Genomic DNA, 24306 nt, shown 5'->3' on the forward strand with positions numbered 1-24306 from the left:
ATTCAAATATTATCATCATAACATATCTCAATCGGATCTATCAGTCATCATAACCATGGAATAATCTTAACTACCAATCACCATACACACGATCATATTATGCATACCAGCTACATCAAAGCATAATAGAAGAATTTCATGCAAGCTCTCACTTCAATATGAAGGTCTAATGGGAGAATCTCTTACTTGGAGATTAGTTAAAATCGAAATTATCCTAACCGTCACGGTTAAGCTTTCCAACAGTAAAGTCCCAAAGTTGAGAATGAATCCAAATTTATCCTTGGTTTAGGAAAATTCTACGGTACAACTCCCAATTAATCAAAATAGGTGAAAAAGGCCAAAAATAAACTAGATGGCTTGAAAATGGCTTGGCGGCTAAAGGCTGAAGAGGAGGGTGGCTCGGGTAGAAGGTAGAACGGCTGGCGGGCGGCTTGAGATTGTGGCTAAAGAAAGTGCAGCTATGGGCAGCTCGACACGAAGACGCGCGTGTGGCTGAAGAGAAACAGCTGCGTGCTGGTCGAAGCGAAAGACGATGACGCGGGTCAGCGACTCGGGTTGAGGCGTGTGGGGATGCGGCTGAGGATTGCGCGCGGCTCAGGTTCACGACTTCAGACGACTGGGGCGAAGGTGCGACTCAGGTTCGCGACGATCTCCGACACACCTGGATGGAGCTCCGACGATGGACGAAGACAACTCATTGACGATGCTACTACACGGCAGACGACGATGCGGAGTGGACGGTTGGCTGAGATGGAAACGATGCGTTGGACGACGGTGTCTCGCGGTGGCTATCGAACGACGACGACTGACGAGTCGAGCGCGAAGAATGGCGAAAATAGGCGGTGACGGGGCGACGAAAAAGATGACTAGGGTTTCCTGATTGTATGATTAGGGTTTCTCGAGGGAGATGATGAATGGTGATTTTCCCAACACCTATTTAATGAGATAATAATATAAAAATTATTATCCTTTTATTTTCTCTTTCTTTACTTTCTTTTTCAAATAAAACAAATCTCCTACCATCTCTCTTCGTTTAAACTCATCAATCCCCTCTTAAATTCCAATATTCTCTCTTTCCAATCACATCACTTTATCTTCCCAAAAAAATAATAACCTTAAATAACTACATTATCTTTATAATATAATTATTTTATCTTTAAATTTCAAATAATTATATCATCATATATAATTAATCAAATTTCTCCCAAATACAAATCTCTTAAAACAAACAACCTTAATCAAAATCCAACTTTAAACAATTAGATATTTTTCCAAATATCTAATAAATTTCAATCTTCAGAAATCAAATATTTCAACTCTTAAATCAATTAACTCCAACATTAGTTAAAATTAAACTTAACATAAATAAAATAAATTACCTTAATTTGGGACGTTATACATAAAATATTAAATTTTCCTATATTTTGTAAATATTTTTTTAATAGTTTTACTATTTAGAATAATTTTTTATATTTTATCTTAATTTAATTTAACGATCTTTTTAAATATATATGCTCCAACTACTCTAAATACAATTTTTTAGACTTCGAAAAGAAAATTTTCATAATATATAAAGTAAATTGAGATTTAGTTGTAAATCTTAATTCAATATATTAAAACAATTAATTTAATTTTAGAACAAAAATTTAATTAAATGACTCGATTGTCCCGAACCAACCAGGTAAGTACTTTATGTTTGGGACGTTGGATTAGAGTTCATTATTCAATTCAATAAAAGGTTTAATTAAATGAATTAGATTGAGTTTCAAAACTGCTTAAACCCAACCCAAACCAACACATAAATACTCTTAATGTTGTGCCCACATCATGCCTAGACCGAGCCAAAGTGCTTTCCAAGGGTTTGATTATTTTTGTAACTATTTGTTATTTTTGTTTTTAAACACACATGGAACTAAGAGCCTAAGCATAAAATGTCACATGATCAACCGTAGACATATATAATAACACACATTGTTAGGACTAAGAGATTGCATGAAACTATCCAAGATCAAATCAATTTATAATAGAAATCTAAGATTAATTACTTTTGTCCACATTCACCATATCAATCAGTTGAAAGATAGCATTTGATTTACATCAAAAGGCTATTTCTTACATTATTAAAGTGCATAAGTAGCTTTTTTAGACTATACGATGATACTTAGAAGCTTTCTTATTTAAAAATATCTTCTCTATTTTAACCTAAATTACTAAGTTACTATATCATTTTTCTTCTTCTTCTTCTTCTTTTTTAAAGAAAAAATTAGTAAAAATTGTTTGATTGATCATGCATGTGAGACTTAATTTTGGCAAATAGAACTTCACTAAGAAAAATTGTATGTCATTATATTTTTGGGTCGTCTTCTACAAATGTGAAAATTATTAATTTGTAATATGAAGAGAGGTATCAAATGATCATACACTTTCATTTCCTATTTTCAATATATATGTATAAATTCAAAGAAAAAGAAAGAGAAGTTAGATAGAGAATATCAAATAAATTAAACTACATAACGGTAGGAAATATCATTTTATATTATACATAGATAGATATTTAGCACTCGATCAACATTAGGTTTTTTCCTTAACTTTCTCTATAAATAAACCAAAATACAAATAAGAAAACATATATAATTTCTTCGGATTCAAATTCCAAATTACATATACTCTAAAATCATTATTACCAATAGTTATTAGTAAATTTTGCTAGTTATGGATTGGATGGTTCTTCCTCGCGGGAGTATAATCCATCGTCACCAAGTCGTTTTCATGCACTTTGCTATTGTTTTTGACGTATGGTTTGTCGTCATTTTGACCCCTCCTTTCTACTAAACTCCTTCTTGCTGAAGAACCTAAACAACATGCAATATATAACAACATTAAGTTACTATTCAATTCCTCAAAAATAATTGAAGAGGTAAATAAATAAATAAAAAGGTTTATTATGATTTTCAAAAGGTTAAAAGTTTACCTGTGGTTGTGATGAGGAGAAAAAGGAGAAAGATGAAGGCCAATAGCTGAAGAAGATTATTGCATGAAAATGCTAATGTCTTCTTAAAAACCATAATTTTTTTTTTTGCAATATTAAAAAGCTAATTTGAGAGAGAATTTTTATTTGGGAAATTTCTCGAGAATTTTCCTTATATATATAGACCTTGGAATTTTGTCTCTATATATAATTATTGTTTTTAGCTATTAATGAAAGAAACTAATAATTGCTATGCGTAGGATTTTGATATCATTTCTTTATAAAAAAAATATGTATCTTTAATCTTGCGTTGAGTATATGAGAATTAGATTTTACATAGATATATATTCTAAAGATATTTCAAATATTTATTCATTAGCAAAAATTTATTTGTTGGGATTTCTTAAGACAAAATTTGATTCGGGAAAATTGCATAGATGACAAAAGAAAATTTAGAAAAAAGCAGTTTCATAACATTTTTTTTTTTGCATATTGCAAATTAATATTTATGACAAGTAGTTAAATATGTCAGACGTTATCAGAGAACTATCAAAAAGCTATCAGAGGAGTATCAAAGGGATATCTGCTTTTTTTTTTTTTTTTTTTTGAAAGGAAACCGCTAGATAGGACTTAGGGATGAACCTAAGACCACTCTAGACACACAAATTTATTAATGAAGGGCTAGAGAAAAGCCCAAGAGTTAATTACAGAAGTTGCTAAGATTTAAAGCAATTGTAGCAGCCGAATAATTTTTAAAGTAAGAGTCCCTACTGCACCAATTGCCTATAAGGATTTTACATTCCTCCCACATATTGGCAGTTGTTTTATGAGAGCTAGGGGATCCAAAAATTCTAAGATTTCTTTCACACCAAATTTCCCAAAATAAGGCTATGATTCCACAAAACACGACCTTGCGTTTCGGGCTGAAGCAATTTGGGGACCGGAAAAAGGAGAACACATCCTCCAGATCGTCAGTGCTGAGAACCAAGCTGAAAACATTCTGGAGAAAGGACCATAATGGTTTCACAGCTTCGCAACGGAGAAAGAGGTGGGTTCCTGATTCACTATCCTTCTTGCAGAGAACACACCAGTTGGGTTGAAGACAAATATTGGGCATTCTTTGTTGAACAACCTCCATCGTATTTATTCTTCTTTGTATCAGGCACCACATGAAAAATTTGATTTTCATTGGAATGGTGGACTTCAATATAATCTCAAGAAGTTTTGATCGAGGGTCCCCTGAAGATTGATCCAGCTGCCGAGAGATCAAGACTTTTGCAGATGCAATGGAAAAGGAGTTTTTGCTGTCTGGGGTCCAGGTAGGCTTGCTTGATCCACTATTATATCTCGGAGTAGGAAGGATCTCTAAAATTTTTGCCCATTTGCTTCTTTCTCTATCGTTCAGCTCTCTTCTGAATCTTATGATCCATTGGCTATCGAGTGTGTTCCACGCATCTTTAACTGTGATTTCTTTGTCAAGCGAAAGAGCAAAAAGTCTCGGATAAGCAGTTAAGAGGCGACCTTCTAGAGACCAATTAGAGTACCAGAAGGAGATTTGATCTCCATTATTTAGATCCCAACTTTGGTTACTTCTGAACCAATCAATATTGTCAATGATAGATCTCCATGGGGCTTTAGAAGTGCTAGAAGAGATGTTTGATGGAATATCTCCTGGGTATTTGCCTTTATATTTGCATTGAATCAGTCTCCTCCAGAGAGCTTTAGGTTCCGAGAGGTAACACCAGAGCCACTTAGTTAAGAGGGCTTTATTAGTCACATGAAGCCTTGAGATACCCAGACCACCCTCCTCTTTAGATTTCGTGACTTTAGTCCAGTTGATTAAGTGAGACCCTTCTGATCTGTTATTACCTTTCCAAAGGAAATTTCTCCAGAATTTTTCAATGTTTTTGCACGTCAAGGAAGGGGCTTGGAAAACAGATAGTTGATAAATAGGAAGGCTGCTAAGGGTAGACTTTATTAAAGTGAGTCTTCCTCCTTTTGATATCTGAGCATATTTCCAATTATTGAGCTTTTTTTGGATCTTCTCTTCAACATTGCTCCAAAAAAGTCTGGATTTTGGGTTGCCACCGAGAGGAACTCCCAAGTAGGAGAGGGGGAGAGAATGGCAGGATATACCCCAAAACGAAGCACATTCCTTAGCTCTAGTCTCAGACACATTCATTGGCACCAGAGCTGATTTCAATAAGTTTATTTTGAGGCCCGAAGCTCTTTCAAACAGAGATAAGGCCATTCGAAGGTTATTCAGGAAAAAATCATTATCTTCTATGAAAAGAAGAATGTCATCAGCAAAGAGGATATGGGAGATGTTACAATTGCTACTGAGCGAGACCCCTTTAATTGCACCAGAAATTTCCAGATGAGATAAAAGACGACTAAGGTAATCCATAGCAATAACAAACAGAAAAGGGGAAAGGGGATCACCTTGTCTAAGACCTCTGTTGGCTTTAATACGACCTTGGGGTCTTCCATTGACAATAACTGAGTAAGTGACATTGCTTATGCATCCTCTTATCCATTTTCTCCAAAGGATAGGAAAATTCTTTTTCTCCAGGACAAAATCGATGAAATCCCAATTTAAATTGTCAAAAGCCTTTTCAATGTCAAGCTTCAAAATAAAACCCTTAATCTTCTTCACCTTCCAGAAATCCACAGCTTCATTTGCCATTAGGATAGCATCAGTAATTTGGCGATTCTTGACAAAAGCTAGCTGGTTTCCTGAGATGGTATCAGGAAGGGAGGTCTTTAACCTGTTTGAAAGGGTTTTAGCAATGATCTTATAAATGGACGTTGTTAGGCTGATTGGTCTAAAGTCTTTAGGATTAGAATAATCCTTCTTTTTTGGGATCAAAGCGATGTAGGTGTTGTTCATATTCTTGTTGATAACACCTTTGTCATAAAAGTCCTTGAAAATGTCCATGATATCTTCTTTTAGAAGATACCAATAGGATTTGAAGAAGGAGATAGGGAAACCATCTGGACCAGGGGTCTTCTTTCCATCTAAAGAGTTTATGACCCCTTTAATCTCATCTTCCAGAAAAGGGGCACAAAGGTTTAACCCCTCAGAATGCTCAATCGGATTCCAATCTAGATTGTCTATAAAAAAAAAGGATCACTTTTTGTGGGACCTCTATAAATCCTTGAAAAGAAATTTATAAAAGCTGATGATATACTGTTGTTTGTATTTTGAATCAAACCTTCTTCATCCTGGATTTCTTGAATAAAATTTCTCTTTTGTCTTGCTGTGCAAATTCTATGGAAGAAGGAGGAGTTTTCATCTCCCTCCCTAAGCCAAAGCTTTTTGGCCCTTTGGTACCAGAATTGGGACTCCTTGAGAGATAGCTCGCTGAGATCAGCTTTAAGAGCTAGACGACGATCACTTTCTTCTTGAGACAAAGGAGTATCCAATTCTTTCTTGTCAATAGAGTCCACTTCCCTTATAATACTATCTTTAGCATAGGCGAAAGAGTTTAGCTTCTCCTTTTGCCAAGGTTTGATAAAATTAGCTAAAGACTTTAGCCTTTGTATGAAGGAGTATCCAGGGTGACCATCTTGGATCGAATTTTCCCACCATCTTCCCATGTTTCTTTTGAAAAGGGATATCTGCTTTTAAATTTGCTATTTTTGTAATTTAGAAAATGTAGTGACATGAATTCTAATATCATTTTTTTTTTGCTATTTTTATAAATGCCGCGTTTCATTTTGTATTAAATGGGTGTCGTTAAATTAGACATAATTATATATATATATATATATATATATATTGAAAGTGGATATTTAGTGAAAAGTCAAAGGTATATAACATCTTAAAACCTAGAACTTAAATTGAGTTAAAAATCAAAATTTGAAGACTAAATATGTAATTTTTTTTTATAAAAAAAATGAAACAAAATCTAACTCAAAGCAATTGAAGAGAAATTAAACTAAACTCAAAACTTACTTTATTAATTTAGAATAATTTACAAAAGAATATATGTGATATATATAATCATTCTGAATGAAATAAAATTATAAAGAAGAGCAATGAAGAGTATATCTCACCACCAACTTGACTCTACTGTTATTTAAATTGTGATGTGTATGTAATGTGTTGTAATAATTATTATCACATAAATAATAATGTGGTTGTTGTATGTGTGTTTTATATATGTAATATGAAAATAACTATAATGTTCCCTTCCTCTTTGGTTTTGAGCAAAAGAATGAAAGAAAAAATAGACAGTGTGACCCTTCTACTACTTCATAATTGGAGGTTTTGATATAAGGTGTTGGTATATGAATGAACATGTAGAGACAACTAGGGAACAACTTCAAGCATTTTGTATTCTTTGTGGCACAAGAGGAATCTATATTTTTCATCAAATATTATTTATGATTTATCTACAATTATGAACCTCGGATTCAGATCAATACATTATAATTTAAATTGTTTTTTCTCTTAACTTGTGGATGTAGCTAACACATTAAGTACTCGTGAATTTGAGCAATTTCAAACTCAATCGTTGTGAGATCTGCTATATATGGGCTTGAGGTCCTAGAGAGAGGTCTTCAATTGGTTCTCCAAAGTTTCATAGATATCCTCTTGAGTTTCATTAGGTTCCCCCACAAGTCTTATGGCTTTATTAGGTTTCTTCTTATGTTCTTTGAGTTCCTTCTAGACTCTCACCATGGGGCCTATAAGCTCTCTTAGGTTCCTTATGTGTTCTCCGAGTTCTCGTATATTTGGCTCTCTCCATGAGTTTTTTGAGCTCCACTGGGTTCTTTTCATTAGTCCTCTAAGCTTTCTTAGGCTTTTCATGGGTCCTTTGAGCTCCATTAGACTCGCTCGTAGATTTTCTAAATTCTCTTTGGCTCTCCTTGTAGATTCTTGATCTTAGCTCTTTTAAGCTCTCTCTCATGGGGATTCTAGGCTCCACTAGGTCTCCCATAGGGTTTTCCAAAATCCCCCAAGCTAAGCTTTCTCCGTGGGTTCTCTAAGGTCTCCTAGACTTCCTCTAGGGTCCTTTGAGCTCCACTAGGCTTTCCCTATGGATTTGTTGAGTTTTCGTAGGCTTCCTTGGGTCCTCTTAGTTCTCCTCAACTTGCTCTTCTTTTGGACTCACCCCATGGATCTTCTAAGCTCTCTTCGACTCCTCACGAATTTTTCTAAGCTCTTCTAGGCTCCATAAGCTCCACTAATATCTTTAATCTTCTTCTTCTTCTTCTTTTGCTCTAAATCGTTTAACTCTGTTTTTTTGCTTTTCTTAATTATAACATTATTAAAGCTTTTGCATCGTCTTATACTAATTAAAATTTGAAATTACACTCTCACAACTTTATTTATTTTGCATGTTTAATTTAAAAAAGAAAAAATTATTTTTATGAAACAAAATGTAGAAATAGAGAGATTCAAACGTCTAACATTTCTTAATTTGAACAAAATGCACCGTAAAAACTCATAACTACCTTGAATAACAATTATTTTTCTTTTTGCAAAAAAGAAATGAATGATTAGATAATTTGGTAGAAAGAAATCTTAGAATGAAAATAGGAAAAATGTGAGTGATAATTTAAGGGATTTTTTTTCTTTCAAATTGTGAGGATGTGTGAGATGAGAGAACCAAATCTCAAATCTCAAAATATTGATATTACAAATTTATGCTAGTTAAATTATACTCGTGTTATCGAGTTTGATATGCTGTAAGATAAATGGTGATTATAATGGGTAACAATTTTAAGAATAATAATTAAGTATATATAGCAATATTTTAAAAAAGTTGAAAATATAATAAAGTTGGTCAGTGATAGACTTTTATTGCTTATAAACTCTTATGGTTTATCAATGATAGACTAATATTTGCAATAAGGTTTATCAGTGATAGATTATTATTCTTATAATTGACAAACTTTACTATATAATTTGTAATGTTCTTTAAATGTTGCTATATATTTAATTATGGGAAATTTTCATAAATATAACAAATTGGCAAAATATTTACGATTCATGTAACAAAACCCATGAAGTTAGCCATTTTTTAAATATTCCAGGTTTATCCTTCCCTTTTATCATCTTTCTTCTCCTCTTTCTCTTCGATCTGATTTTTTTAATCGCCGTCTTTCTGTTTTTTTTTTAAACCGTTATTTGGTTCAAGTTCGTGTATAAATATAAAATATCTATTTTTTCAAACAGTTATTTGGTTGTTCAAGATCGTGTACTAAATATAAAAACTTGAAAAAATCGTTGTTTAGATTTGGGTAGTCAAAACTAAACGATCGTGTACATAGAATCTTAAAAAAATTGTTTAGATTAAGGTAGCCAAATTTAAACGATAATGTACAAAAAAAATCAACAATCGTGTACAAAAGAATCTTTAAAAAAAATCGTTTAACCAAATCTAAACGATCATGAAAAAAAAAGATCGTGTAGACAAATCTAAATGATCATGTACCAAGAGAATCTTGAACAATCGTGTACCAAATCTTGAAAAAAAATCGTTTAGAGATTTGACTACCCAAATTAAACGATAATGTAACCAAATTAAACGATTGTGTATAGAAAATGTTGAAAAAAATGTTTAGATTTGTTTATCTAAATTCTAAATTAAATCTAAACAACCAAATTTAAATGATCATGTACCAAACAATAGTCAAATCTAAATGATCGTGAACATATCAAATATATTATTTGTGTTATTGACGACGTGGTTGACGAGTTATTGTTTTGGTATTTTTTATTGTAGGTCCGTGAGCTTTTTCTATTTTTGAGATGATTCTATAAAATCGTAAATATTTTGTCGCTTTTATTATATTTTTTAAAAGAGTCTTTTAATTATTTTGAATCTAAAAACAGTATTTGCAACTATTTTCTAAGATCAAAGGTGTCATGAGAAGAGGACAGAAACAAAAACATTAATGGCTCTCAATATAAATAAAAAGATTGACATGAAATGAATGAATTGAGGGAAAAGGCAGCCGACATGAATGGGGACTACACATCTTGTTTTAATTTAAGGCATTGCATGGAATTATATGAGAGTACGGAACCAAATGTGGGACTCACCCTTTAAGACTACAACTCCTAACATGGATTAAGTTTGGAAGTACCGACATCCATCGAAATATCGTATCCAGACTCGATAAAAATTATTATAATTAGTTAATGAAATTTTGATTATAATTTAATTAGATTATAACAAATCGTCATTTTTAATTAGTCGTCGTTTCTATGAAGGTTAGATAACACTGAAATATACCTCGTAAAATGTATATGTAATTATCCCAAGTTAAATTTGAAAAGGCTATGCATCGTAAAATGTGTATTATAATTATTCGAAGATAAATTTAAAAAAGAAAATGAAAAAGGACGATTACAAAATAATATATAAAATATTGAAGAATTAATTATAAAAATTCCACTTTCACTTCCGCCTGAAATGAGAAATGGATATTAAATATTGAAGTAATTTTTTAAAAAATAAAAATAATCAACAAACTATTTATAATCTATAGAAAAAAATCACTAAAAAACAAATTTTATTTACATTTGATTTTATTCGACTTTTTTATGAATAGTAAATATTTTGTCATCAAACTTTACCTTACATAAAGTTGCTAGAGTACGCTTAATCTCGGAATTTGAAATCACCGCTTATATACTAGTATTGAATCATAATTTACAATAACATTCTTGATATTTTTTTTTTAAATGTGTGCATATTAAACTTAATAACAATTAGATAATTATTTTCTATTTTGGAGGCAGTCCTTAGAGTTGCATTAAAAAAGTTAAAAGCATAATAAAAGAAAACTAAATTTTCTTACAAAAAATTTATGAGTTTATCAAGAATTTGGATCCAAATTTTGAATTATGCATAAATCTTATTTTTATTTAGTATTAGTTAATTAAATTCGTTTATGAGACAAACACCATTAATGCTCTTTGGGAAATTTTGCTTTTAAGACCAACTTCTTATTCATACATTAGGTTAGTTGTTAATTAAAGACAACTTTTCAAGGTTTTAGTGATTTGATTAATTACATATTTATAGCTTAGGTTCATTTACTTCAAATACCAACAAATTTATTTTGTCGGCTAGAATATATATCTATATATGAAAAATAATAATAATATTAAAATTCCGATACCATACAAAATAAATATGATATTTCTACGAATAGATATATATTAGATTTGATAATGAGAGAGTGCTTTTGTAATTGGAGTTGAGAAAAGACTTCTATACGTAATTGTAATAATTTTTTACACGGTGGAAATCTTCTTATTTTTATGATTTTTTTTCGATTTAAAAATTTTATATGTTAAGTTTTCTGTTTTCTGTTTTGTTGGTTTCTTCGTTATTTTTTTTTTCTCGTTTATATTCTTACAATTGCAAGTCCAATTTAGATTTCCTAGACTTTTCGGCACAAGACTCCATTAACTATATATTGTTTATGTCGTATTAATATGGTAACTACTATGATCAAGTGAAAATATAGTAAAGACGGTTCTTCGTGTGTGAGAAACACATCCTACTTCTGGTTAGTATATAAATCTAGAAAATCACCTCTGGACTGATTTTTGAGGTGTGATAGAGAAAAATAAATTCTATTGAGACAATTTTTATTTCTTTTTTGATGCTTTAGTTGTTGATTTCTAAAATCTCTAGAAAGTAAAGACGATTTTGCAAAGACGATTTTACCAAGAATGAAAAAGGAAAAAAACATAGACAATAAAATCATACTATTTTTTTTATTAAATTATAAGTCTTCTATAAATATAAACAATGAATCATACGTTAGAAAAAGTTGTCAGTTTCTTCGAACAATATTTATCGTGTGTAATTAGTTTTAATCGGTAGAAAACTAGCTCGTCCAGTATTTTCATTTACTATATGAACATAACAAAACAATGACTCAATTCACTTGATATATACATTTATTTTTATCAACCAAAATATATACTTAAGGAAAAAGAAAAAAAAAAGACACATCAATTTGAGTCACATTGGTTCCCAAGAGGGAAAGATGGGAAATTGCCCATGGCTTGAAGGACAAAATTAAAGATGAATAACTCAACTTGTTGAATAATGACCAATTTCATACATAAACAAAGGCATAATACTCACATGATGTTGTGCCCTTTTGAGTCTCACAACTTCTCTCATTGGACAAAGATAGCTTTCTCTTGTGAGACATTTATAATTGTTTTTCTTTTTCTAATATTACATGACTTTTGAATATAAAAGGACATCACAATCCAATTTCCAAATAGACCATTCATGGAAAAGCCCACATCTCTACTTTTAGGTTTTCTTCTAGGCTTCTATTTGTTTGGTCCCTAAATTTGAAAACACATTTTAACAAATTTGTTCTTTTGATAAGCACAATTTTAGCAACTTATGTGACATTTCATGACTAAGTTGAAAAAGCATAGACATGTCTTTCCCTTTTTTTTTTTTTGGGTTTGAGTTTTTTTCACTTTTGTTTTTATAGTATAAGTGAAATGTTCTGCAATCTATCTGAAGGTGGTTGGAACAAGAAGTGATTTATTACAATTATAGACTATATAGTTGTATATATTATAATAGTTTGTGTTTAAGGTGTATATATTATTTTAGTTATAGTTATAGTATAGTATATGAGTTCGGTGTGTAAAATATTATATTTTAATTTGATAAGAAAATAATAAATATTGTAGCAAATAATAATAATAAAAAAATGACGAATCAATAGTAAAAACGAGTTTTGGAATACTATATGTTATGTAGCTAATTGGTGAGTTCTAAATAGCATTTAACTATAGCAAGAGGTGATTATTATACTTCTAGATAGTCGTTGTCGGTCCTTTGTGTTTATATGTTTTCAAAATAAATTAACATTGTAATTCATTCACATGGTTTGATAGGACATTTTAACTCGGTTGAATTTTGTTCGTTAAAATTAGAAGTGTCGCTATTGAAGTGAAGCTAACCGTTCATCATTGTTTGAGTTTTTATGTTTGTGTAATACTCTTACTTGTTTTGATGAATTTTCAAAATTATAAGTGAAATACATGGAATAAAATTAATCTTGTCTAAATTATAATAATAATAAGGGGCATGTTGAAATATAACGTAATGAATCAAAATATTTACAAAATATAGCAAACTTTCAGATTTTATTAATGATAGACATCAATAAATTTCTATCAGGGTCGTCTATCACTACATTTAATAGATATTGATAGATTTCAATTGATGTCTGTCATGGATAGAATTTGATATTTTGCTATATATTTTGTAAATATTTTCGGCATTTTTGTTATTTTCAATCATTTTCCTAATAATAATAATTATTATTATCATTATTATTAAGATATTGTTTACATAAAAAAAAGATAAATTGGGACATCACAAGATCCACTTCAATCTTAATTATTAGACTTGGTCGTTAAAATAACCCTTTTTTATGCAAAGTGCGACCAAATAATTTCAATGTTTATATTTTGTATTTTTTGAAAATACGTTTATATTTCTTAGATGATAACTAAAAAATAAAAATTTATCATCGACAAGAACAAGAGAAGTTCAAAAGAAAACCACGATAGGTTAGCATGAATCAGTAGGTGCATTAGATTATCGCAGTTGGATCAAAACATTCTTTAACACTTTCATCAACATTTTCTAGCGCAAAATGTTTTTGCAAAGAGAGTAGGTTTGAGTCTACTGGTAAAAGTAACCCACATTTGATTTTTGTAATATCTATTCCAAAGGAAATTTGTTATTGAACAATGAATGAAGAAGAGGTCCATGCATGCTTTAATTTCTCTCCATGTTGTTTGCATTTGAATTGAATGATATATATGCTAATCATGCCTTGCTACGATTTGTAATTACACTATTAGTCTTCTTCTTCTTCTTCTTTGTGTTACCTCCCTCCTCGTCCACATTTTAGTAGTGAGAACTACCAATTTTGAGATGTGAAAAAGCAATCATATCTCAACACACGCATGGGACTTAGGAATTTGTTTCAACTGATCATGATGATGATCCTCAACCATTAGAGAAGAAAATCCAATATTGAATTAGGTGGAGAGATCAAAAAACTTTTGGTGCTTGCTTTATCGATCTGTAACCCAATATGTAAAACAACACAAAAAAGCAACTCAAGAGTATTAAGATAAAACACAATAGGAGAGAGGCTAGAGAAAAAGTCTTCCAATTAAAGAGCAATACATAACATTAGATGTAGTACTCCAAAAGGTGGCGATGTTTATTAAATCTTCCATTAAGTGATCGGATGATTTTTTTGTTTTTTCATAAGGGCATTGCATAAAGATATGTTCAGCTAATTCACTATCATTTTTGCGAAGAGTACATCATAATGAACTGAGAGCAATATGAGGAGAGTGTAGCTGACACTTGTCACTTATGTTCAATCCTTTATGAAGAAGCACCAAATAAAGAATTTGCATTTTTTGGGAAGTAATTGAGTTGGCCAAAGGGATCTGACATCAACCATGGATGTAGAAGGAGAAGGCATTCGAGAAGTGTTTTTTCAGGGACTTTACGCTGTAACTACTGTAGAGAGCTTCCATCCAATGGAATCAGCACTAGAATTAGGCCCAGGGTGATGCGAAATTGGCTGAAATTTGTTACCATAAATCCAATTCATGGTCCATTAAAGGTCTTCTGAACGGAAAGCGCCAATCATTTGAATTCGCATCCCAAGCTTCGTAGATAGTGATGAAAATCCTTTTGTCTTTAGGAAGAGTCACGTAATCACATCTTACAAGGTGAGAGCCCCCATTCTTCATAGCTCCTTCCCAAAGAAAATTTCTCATAAGTTTCTCAATAGGCTTACAGATTGAGCTTGGAGCTTTGTAAACTGACAGTATGTAGGGAGATTTGTAAGCACTTATTCGAATAAAGTGAGTCTACCCCCTTTTGATATGTGTGTATGCTGCTAAGAGTCAAGTTTTTTCTTAACCTTCTCAAGGATGGGATCCCATAACCATTAATTTTCTACCAAGGAACATGCTCAGATGCATCGATATGTGTATTGGCAGCTCCATATGTTAACCTTAGATTTCATCTTAGTGAAAATCAATATGTGTATTGGCAGCTCTATATATTAACCTATGGTGCCATGCGTGACGCTATAAGGTAGAGAGGGTCGTGAGCTGTGAAAAGCATGTAGCGCCACTACAGGGGGAACATATATATTGTGCGCGCCTCCTTTAGCATCGCGACGCTGCAACAATTTTATAAAAGATGTTTTTCGCTGCCAAGTCATAGGTGTATCTGATTCCACCCCTTCTAACCAAGTTTTCTCCCTGTTTTCTAAGTTTTTTTAGTCTGTTTTAGTTCCTTTTTTTCAATCTGTTTTAGTTCTCGAACATACCCTCATCATTCAGCATGTGGATGAGAGACTAATTAAAGGTACACTTTTCTAGTTTGGATCGTTAGAAAAACTCTCTATTTCATTGTTCGCAAGCTTTTATGAACTATGATATCTTGATGTAACAATGATTTGAATCTATTTAATATTAACTTGAGACATATTATCGAACGCTTGAGGATGTATATATGTTTACCGCTTGCATTCGTATATAATATTGTGATCACACTTGTTTGTATAGATTTTTTAGAATCAAAGGGTTAAGTTAGCTTACAAATCACTTAGATGAGTATTGATCTAACTGATTGACTTGGGATTAAATCAATAGAATAATTAGCTAGCTAGGCACTTGGAAGCTAGCTAATTGTCCACCCGACGTGCCCTAAATCTTAATGCGACTAATGTAATTCAAACATGTATGCTTTCATCTTGTAGAGTTTCATTAATTTGTAGTTCAGGACAATTTGTTTAGCGTTTCTAATTAAATTGGTTGAGATTTGACATTAAGATTTGGTAATGAAAATGTCATGATCGAATAAATCAAAATAGAGTCTCGTTTAGACCCAAGCCTAGGTTTTTTAAGCCATTGAATTTGGCAATTTACTTTTTTTATGCAACTTAGTTTCCTTACGATTATTGAAAACAATCATCAACACCCAAATTACCTTGGTTTGAAAATTATTTGGTTTGAGAAACTATCGTGCTCCCTCCCCTAGTTCGACCCAAACGACTTACCATTAATACTAATGTTTGGTGTGTTATTCGGTTAAATATTTTATACGGATTTGGGGCACCAAATCCGTCCGTTCGTCACTCGGACCGAGACATCTTGGTTTACCATTGATCCATTTAATCCATTTTTCATTGAACATGGACAGAAGAAAAACTTCAATTGATTTTATCAAAATTCTTTTTGATATCAAGCTAATTATGATTAAACCTTTGGCTTTGTTGCACCTCCAATAATCAACAATTTCATTCATTTGCGATAAGTACCGAATCTGTGATATGTCTTCCATGAACAAATGCAGATTGATAAGGGGAAATTGTATCTGGGAGGAGTACCTTCTTTTTAATCGCTTTGCTAAAATTTTGTTCATGTGTTAGGTGGTGTGACTCATAGCTAGGCCTATAATCTGTCACCTTTTGACCGTCAATTCTTTTTGGGATCTAATCTATGAAGGTAGCATTCATCACCCTGGAAGAACCATGTTCATGATGTCATGGCAGAAAATGTTCCAAAACTTTCTAAAAAACTCCATGGTGAATCCAATCATCCGGGCCTGGGGTTTTATTATTGTCCATGGCCTTGATACAATCCAAAACTTCATATTCCATGAAAGGAATGGTGAGGGAATCAACAAGAAGGTTTCTGTTAAGAAAGTGCTTTAGGATTGAAACATGCTCATGTGTGTTTATCTTTGTTAAGTTAATTTAGTCCAAGTTTGTTCCTATTTCTTAGGAATTAGTCATTCATGATTTGTAATCATGGAGAAAGTCTAGGGTCATGTTGATTAGTGGAGAAAGTTTAGGGTCATGATGTTAGTGGAGAAAGTTTAGGGTCATGATGTTAGTGGGTAGTTATTTTTAAGACTTTAAATACTGTATTTTTCTTTGAATGCAATTGAAATGAATTTGTCTTCAATTTTCCATTGCAATATTTATTTTTACTCTAGAAAATAACAATTGGTATCAGAGCTCTCTTCTTAAGGGATCTGTGAGTGTGAGTTGTTGTGTCATGGACGCCATAACAAGTTCTAGTTTCACTTCAATTTCTCCATTGATATTTGATGGAGACAACTACCAAGTTTGGGCAGTTCGTATGGAAGCTTATATGGAAGCTTTGGATATTTGGGAAGCAGTGGAAGAGGATTATGAAATTCCTGCTCTTCCAGACAATCCTACCATGGCACAAATCAAAGCGCAAAAGGAGAAGAAGACAAAGAAATCCAAGGCAAAGGCATGTCTGTTTGCTGCAGTCTCATCTACTATCTTCACTAGAATTATGACTCTGAGATCAGCATATGAGATATGGAATTATCTCAAGTCAGAATATGAGGGAGATGAAAGAATCAAAGGAATGCGTGTGCTAAACTTGATTCGAGAATTCGAGTTGCAGAAGATGAAGGAAACAGAATCAATTAAAGAGTATTCTGTTAGGTTATTGGACATTGCAAACCAAATCAGATTACTTGGTTCTGTGTTCAAGGACTCAAGAATTGTAGAAAAAATTCTTGTATCAGTGCCTGAAAAATTTGAGGCATCTATTTCTGCCTTAGAAAATACCAAAGATTTGACTCAAATCACTCTTGCAGAGATACTCAATGCTTTGCAAGCGCAGGAACAAAGAAGAGCCATGAGGCAAGAAGGTGCTGTTGAAGGAGCCTTGCCAGCGAAGCATCATGAGAACGTTAGGAACAATAAGAAGAAGAAGTTTTTCAAGAAGAATCAAATTTCTACTAGAGAATCTTCAACTTACAACAAAGCAGGAGTCAAGAAGGGATCCTATCCTCCCTGTTCACATTGCAATAAACAGGGTCATCCTCCTTTTAAATGCTGGAGGAGACCAAACGCCAAGTGCACCAAATGTAACCAAATGGGGCATGAAGCTGTAATTTGCAGGAACAATAATCAACAACAAGGTGTAGAGGCCAAAATTGCTTATCAGGAGGAGGAGGAGGAAGATCAATTGTTTGTGGCAACATGCTTCGTGGGTGGTGAGTCAAATGAAAGCTGGCTGATTGACAGTGGATGTACCAACCATATGACTCATGACAAGGAGTTGTTTAAAGATCTGAAGCCAACAAATATCACCAAAGTCAGAATTGGCAATGGAGACTACATCTCAGTCAAAGGAAAGGGGACTATTGCGATTGCCAGTTGTAAAGGTACAAAGCATATACAAGATGTTCTTTTTGTACCTGACATTAACCAAAATTTGTTGAGTGTGGGTCAACTTATTGAAAAAGGTTTTAAAGTTACTTTTGAAAATGAATATTGCTTGATTAAGGATGCAGCAAATCAAGATATTTTCAAAGTAAAAATGAAAGGAAAAAGTTTTTCACTTAATCCTTTAGAGGAGAAGCAATCTGTTTTTGCTCTCAAAGAAGATGAAACACAGCTTTGGCACAAAAGAGTCGGTCACTATCATCATCAAGGGCTGCTACAACTAACGGAGTTGGCACTTGATTTTCCCAAGCTTAGTGAAGAAATCTCAAGCTGCAAAGCGTGCCATTTTGGAAAGCAAAATAGGAAGTCATTTCCCAAGTCATCTTGGAGAGCCACTCAAAAATTGCAGCTCATTCACACAGATGTTGCAGGTCCTCAGAGAACACCTTCTTTAAAAGGTAGTCTCTATTATATTGCTTTTATTGATGACTTCACCAGAATGTGCTGGATTTTTTTCTTGAAGTTTAAATCAGAGGTTGCTCATGTCTTTTGGAAGTTCAAGGCAAGAGTTGAAAATGAAAGTGGTTGCAAAATTCAAATGGTAAGGTCTGACAATGGGAAGGAGTATGTTTCGGCAGAATTTGACAAGTTTTGTGAAGATTCAGGCATAAAACATCAACTTACAGCTCCTTACACTCCTCAACAAAATGGAGTTAGTGAGAGGAGAAATAGATACATCATGGAGATGACAAGATGCATGCTGCATGAAAAGAGTTTGCCAAAGAAGTTTTGGGCAGAGGCAGCAAATACAGCTGTATTTCTTCAAAATAGGCTTCCCACAAAAGCATTGAAGGAAAAGACACCATTTGAGGCATGGTATGGGTACAAACCATCATTGAAATTTCTCAAAGTATTTGGTTGTTTGTGTTTCACTCATGTTCCACAGAGCAAGCGTGACAAACTTGATAGGAGAGCTTCACCGGGTGTCTTTATAGGCTATAGTTCTATCAGCAAAGCCTATAAAATTTTCCAACCACAAACTGGAAAGATTGTCGTGAGCAGGGATGTTCACTTCGAGGAAGATGAAGAGTGGAACTTTGATGATGCAGAGAAGAAAGGTCAGACCTTGGAAAAGATGAAATTCAAGTTTTTTGATTCAAGCATTGAAGAGGAAGATGACAGGCAGAATGAAATAGTAGATGATGCTTCCGTGAGAGGAACAAGGTTGCTTTCTGATATTTATGAAAGGTGCAATGTTGCTGTGTGTGAACCTGCAAATTATGCAGAAGCAAAGAAAGATCAAAGGTGGATAGCTGCAATGGAGGAGGAGTTGTCAATGATAGAGAAGAACAAAACTTGGATCCTTGTTGACAGACCTCAAGATAGGAAGGTAATTGGAGTTAAATGGGTGTTTAGAACCAAGCTTAATGCTGATGGCTCGATTAACAAGCACAAAGCCAGGCTTGTGGTTAAAGGGTATGCTCAAATCTTTGGTGTTGATTACTCTGATACTTTTGCTCCTGTTGCTAGAATGGACACAATCAGGTTACTATTTGCAATAGCTGCACAAAAGGGGTGGAAATTGTATCAGTTGGATGTCAAATCAGCTTTTTTGAATGGTGTCTTACAAGAAGAAATTTATGTTGAGCAGCCCGAAGGATGTGAGAAGCAAGGTGAAAGAAATAAAGTCTATCTTCTCAAGAAGGCTCTTTATGGTTTAAAACAAGCTCCAAGAGCTTGGTATAGCAAAATTGATGAACATTTACTGAGCTTGGGATTTTTGAAAAGTCTATCAGAATCAACCTTATATGTTAAGCACAATGGTACTAACATTCTTATTGTTTCACTGTATGTTGATGACCTACTGGTTACAGGAAACAATGCAGATCATATTCAAAATTTCAAATGGGAGATGATGAAGATGTTTGAAATGACAGATCTCGGGCTCATGTCCTACTTCCTTGGCATAGAGATCAAGCAAGGGCAAGGTGAAGTTTTCATTTGCCAGAAAAAATATGCAAAGGAAATACTAAAGAAGTTTAAGATGGATGAGTGTAAGGCTGTAAGCACTCCAATGAATCAAAAAGAGAAGTTGTGCAAAGAAGATGGTGCTGACAAAGTTGATGAAGGATATTTTAGGAGTTTAATTGGTTGCTTGATGTATCTCACAGCAACAAGACCTGATATTTTGAATGCTGTGAGTATTTTGTCTCGTTTCATGCATTGTGCAAGTGAATTACATCTTAAGGCAGCAAAAAGAGTGATACGATATGTCAAAGGCACAAGTGATTTTGGTGTTAAGTTCACTAGGGGCAAGGAGTTCAAACTGATTGGTTTTTCTGATAGTGATTGGGGAGGTTCCATTGATGATATGAGAAGCACTTTAGGTTACTGTTTTACTCTTAGCTCTGGTGTTTTCTCTTGGAGCTCGAAAAAGCAAGAGATTGTAGCCCAATCCACTGCTGAAGCAGAATTTATTGCTGCAACAGCTACTGCCAATCAAGCTTTATGGCTGAGGAAAATTTTACTTGACCTTGATCTGGAGCAGAAGAAAAGCACGGAGATTCTTGTTGATAACAAAGCGGCTATTGCTATTTCTCATAATCCTGTGTTTTATAAGAAGACTAAACATTTTAACATCAAGTTATTTTTTTTAAGGGAAGTGCAGAAAAGTGGAGAGGTGATTCTTGTCTACTGCAAAACAGAAGATCAAGTTGCAGACATATTAACTAAACCGTTGCCTACTTGCAAGTTCGAGTTTCTAAGGTCAAAACTTGGTGTTTGCAACTCCTAAAGCAAGGAGGAGTGTTAAGAAAGTGCTTTAGGATTGAAACATGCTCATGTGTGTTTATCTTTGTTAAGTTAATTTAGTCCAAGTTTGTTCCTATTTCTTAGGAATTAGTCATTCATGATTTGTAATCATGGAGAAAGTCTAGGGTCATGTTGATTAGTGGAGAAAGTTTAGGGTCATGATGTTAGTGGAGAAAGTTTAGGGTCATGATGTTAGTGGGTAGTTATTTTTAAGACTTTAAATACTGTATTTTTCTTTGAATGCAATTGAAATGAATTTGTCTTCAATTTTCCATTGCAATATTTATTTTTACTCTAGAAAATAACAGTTTCCGATAATGTTTCTCCAATTAAGCCCGCTAATCATCCACTGAGTTTCATATTTTTCTTGGAAGAAATACACGTTATAGTTCTTTTAATTCAAAGTATATATATACATGGATTAACAGAGAATATTAGAGAACTTTTAAAAGATCTGTAAAAATTTACTTCTAAAGTACTAAGATATGGTGTCATTTCTTTTTCTTTTCTTTTTCTTCCGATGCAGACGAAGTTTTATATATATATATATCAAAGATCTTAGATTCCCAACGCCCTAGATAGTATAATCAAGAAAAACTACAAAGTTATTTACGTATAATAAAGATATAACAATAGGAATCCATGTCGTTTGATGGAAACTCGAAAGTACTCGATTTAGTTTCTTTTTGTTTTTCTTTTTTTCTTTTATCCCTCTGATCATTTGATAGGTAAAGAAACATAATGCAGTTAAAATGAAAATAAAGAAAGAAAGAAAAAGAGCACACACACATGACTAAGGTTCATTTCCATCTCTTTTCCCTACATTACCAAACACAAGAAGGGAATAGAAGAGATGGACAAAAGAACCAAAGTCATTACAACAAAGTTACCCTAACATACCCAAAAGCTAAAATACACTAACTAAAAACACAAACAAAATAATACAAACAAATATTCATATAGGCCCATCAATAACCCTATTTGCTTCCTTTTTCCCCCTCTCTTTTGCTTCATTATTACCTGCAATAATAAAAGCAACCATTGATTCAATCTAAAACATGAAAAATGACCCCCCCCCCCTACCCCCCAAAAAACAATTCCAAATTTTCATCCACACATTATATTTATTGCAATATTCTTCTTATTATTTCCACAAAACACAAAATTCAAAATAGTTTCATATAGAGCCAAGATCAAACTCAAATTAAACCCAAAACTTTTTCAACTTCCCCCTTTACTCCATTGTTAAGCATGCATATCTAATTTCCAATACAGGAAGAGAATTTAAAAACATATGTATTAAATAATATAATGCATGTCATATTTTATGAGTAATGATTTTTAAAGCAAATTTTTTTAGAATGAGAGAGAGAGAGAGAGAGAAAAGAGAGTGTACCAAAAGAAATTATTGAGATGGGTTTGAGCTTCAGAATCTTCAGAATCATGGGAAGGAGAATGAACATGTCTGCCTTCATAAGTTGTAATCACCATTCTTGGATCCTCAGCTAATCTCTCTACTCTTTTCTTAACCCTACAATGATCTTGTGTACAACGATAATAGCTTCTGCATTCATGAAGAAAATACAGATAAATAAATAAATAATCTAGCGTTGTTATTATAATCAATTGCATGTATGCATTATTCTTATTATAACTTGGAATGTCGTACGTGAATCCATTATCTGAGTGCGCTTTCAATCTATTACAACTAGGTTGCATACACATTTATGATTGTTATGAATTTTTGGCTTTGGAATTGTTGAAGTGAGTTTGACGGAATGACGGAATCTCCTCTCAATTATTGAACTAAAAAAGTAGAGAGAATTTAGTTCTAGGATTTAGAGGGTGCGTTATATAAAACATCTAATAAATTCAATGTATTATAAATCACTGTCCATCTTTTATACTGTATGTATCGACATTTTCTCTCTCTTTTTCATATGTAGATTTCACAACAATATTCATATATATGTATATATATGTTAACGAAAAGAAAATTAAAGATGAATGAGGTTCATGATTACTTGTTTAGTTTTGATATATGATCTCCTTTCTCTTTTTGATGTATTTGAAAGCCTATAATTACTTCTTTCTGCCCCCCATCTCAGAAATAATGATGACCAAAACATCAAAAATTTGAATCTTATAGAAAGAGAAAAAAGAATCAAATCTCAAATATATATTTACGCGTGAGAGAGAGAGAGAGAGAGAGTGAGAAATTTTTGTACTGAAATCCAATCCAAATCCAAATCCAAAGATTGATTGAAAGAAAAAAAACAATAAATTGTAAAAAAAAAAAAACAACAGAGAAAGAAAGAAACACATATTTACCTAGGATGTTGTGTGTTTTTTACCACTTTCTGTCCATATTTTCTCCATTTGTAACCATCATCAAGAACATCAACATCGCTCATGGTCTTGAATGAGAATCTTGGCTCTCTCACTTTTCTTCTTCCTTTCATTTTCTTCATCTTCATTTTTGATACTCCCAATTGATTATTATTATTCTCATTATTATTTGATCTCTTCCCATTCATCAATAGTCTTTCTCCAATTTCTCCCCATGGCCTTCAACACACAAAATCATTTCATTAATTTCAGGAAAAAGAAAAACTTTTTGAACACAATTCATAGAGAGAAAGAAAGGATTAGGGGTTGCATTGAGATATCGAGGTTGAAAATTGAAAATTATATACTATACTCACCATAGATTTGGAGTGGATGTTTGCAAGGAAAGAAGATGTTGGGGTGCAATTTCATAGGAAATGGAGGATTTGAGAGGCAAAATAGAAGAAGAAAGTAGGGTTTCAGAAAGATTATTGGAATTGTTATTATTATTATTATTGGTATTGTTATTGGAAGTGGAGAAATTTGGAGGATCAAATGAAGGTGAAGGAGAATGGGTTTGAGGGATTGAAGGAAGTTGAAAAAAGGTTAAATTTGAAGGGAAATTGAAGAAACCCATTTGAGAATTTGGTGTCACTTCTTGATGATCTTCCAACAAAGCTTGTGGGTTCAATAGAACTTGGGATTTTGAACCCATTTTTCTTCTTCTCTTTTTGTCAAGGAAAAAAAAAAAAAAAAAGAGGAGCTTTGGCAATGGCTATGCCTTTTCTTCAAGAGGGTGGATTTTGAAGGATGAGAAGAAAGAGAAGGAAAGTGATTTCTTTTCAACTTTTTTGTGATTTTGAGTTGAAGTCGAAGAGAATAGAGTGACAAAAGGAATTTGGGGTTTGGCTATTTTATATATACGAGAATAGCCT

General features: G+C 32.8%; 1 protein-coding gene across 1 annotated transcript; it reads right to left on the reverse strand.

Moving 5' to 3' along the window:
• Positions 1 to 21691: 21691 nt before the first annotated feature.
• Positions 21692 to 24278, reverse strand: LOC103497483 (probable WRKY transcription factor 13). Its single transcript, XM_008459690.3, has 4 exons — positions 23749 to 24278; positions 23375 to 23611; positions 22440 to 22607; positions 21692 to 22063 (listed from the first exon to the last, which is right to left on the reverse strand). The coding sequence occupies exons 1-4, from the start codon at positions 24084 to 24086 to the stop codon at positions 22060 to 22062; spliced, it is 747 nt and encodes a 248-aa protein (XP_008457912.1). The 5' UTR covers positions 24087 to 24278; the 3' UTR covers positions 21692 to 22059.
• Positions 24279 to 24306: the final 28 nt, after the last annotated feature.

Source organism: Cucumis melo, chromosome 11 (assembly GCF_025177605.1).
Source record: "Cucumis melo cultivar AY chromosome 11, USDA_Cmelo_AY_1.0, whole genome shotgun sequence".
NCBI lineage: Eukaryota > Viridiplantae > Streptophyta > Magnoliopsida > Cucurbitales > Cucurbitaceae > Cucumis > Cucumis melo.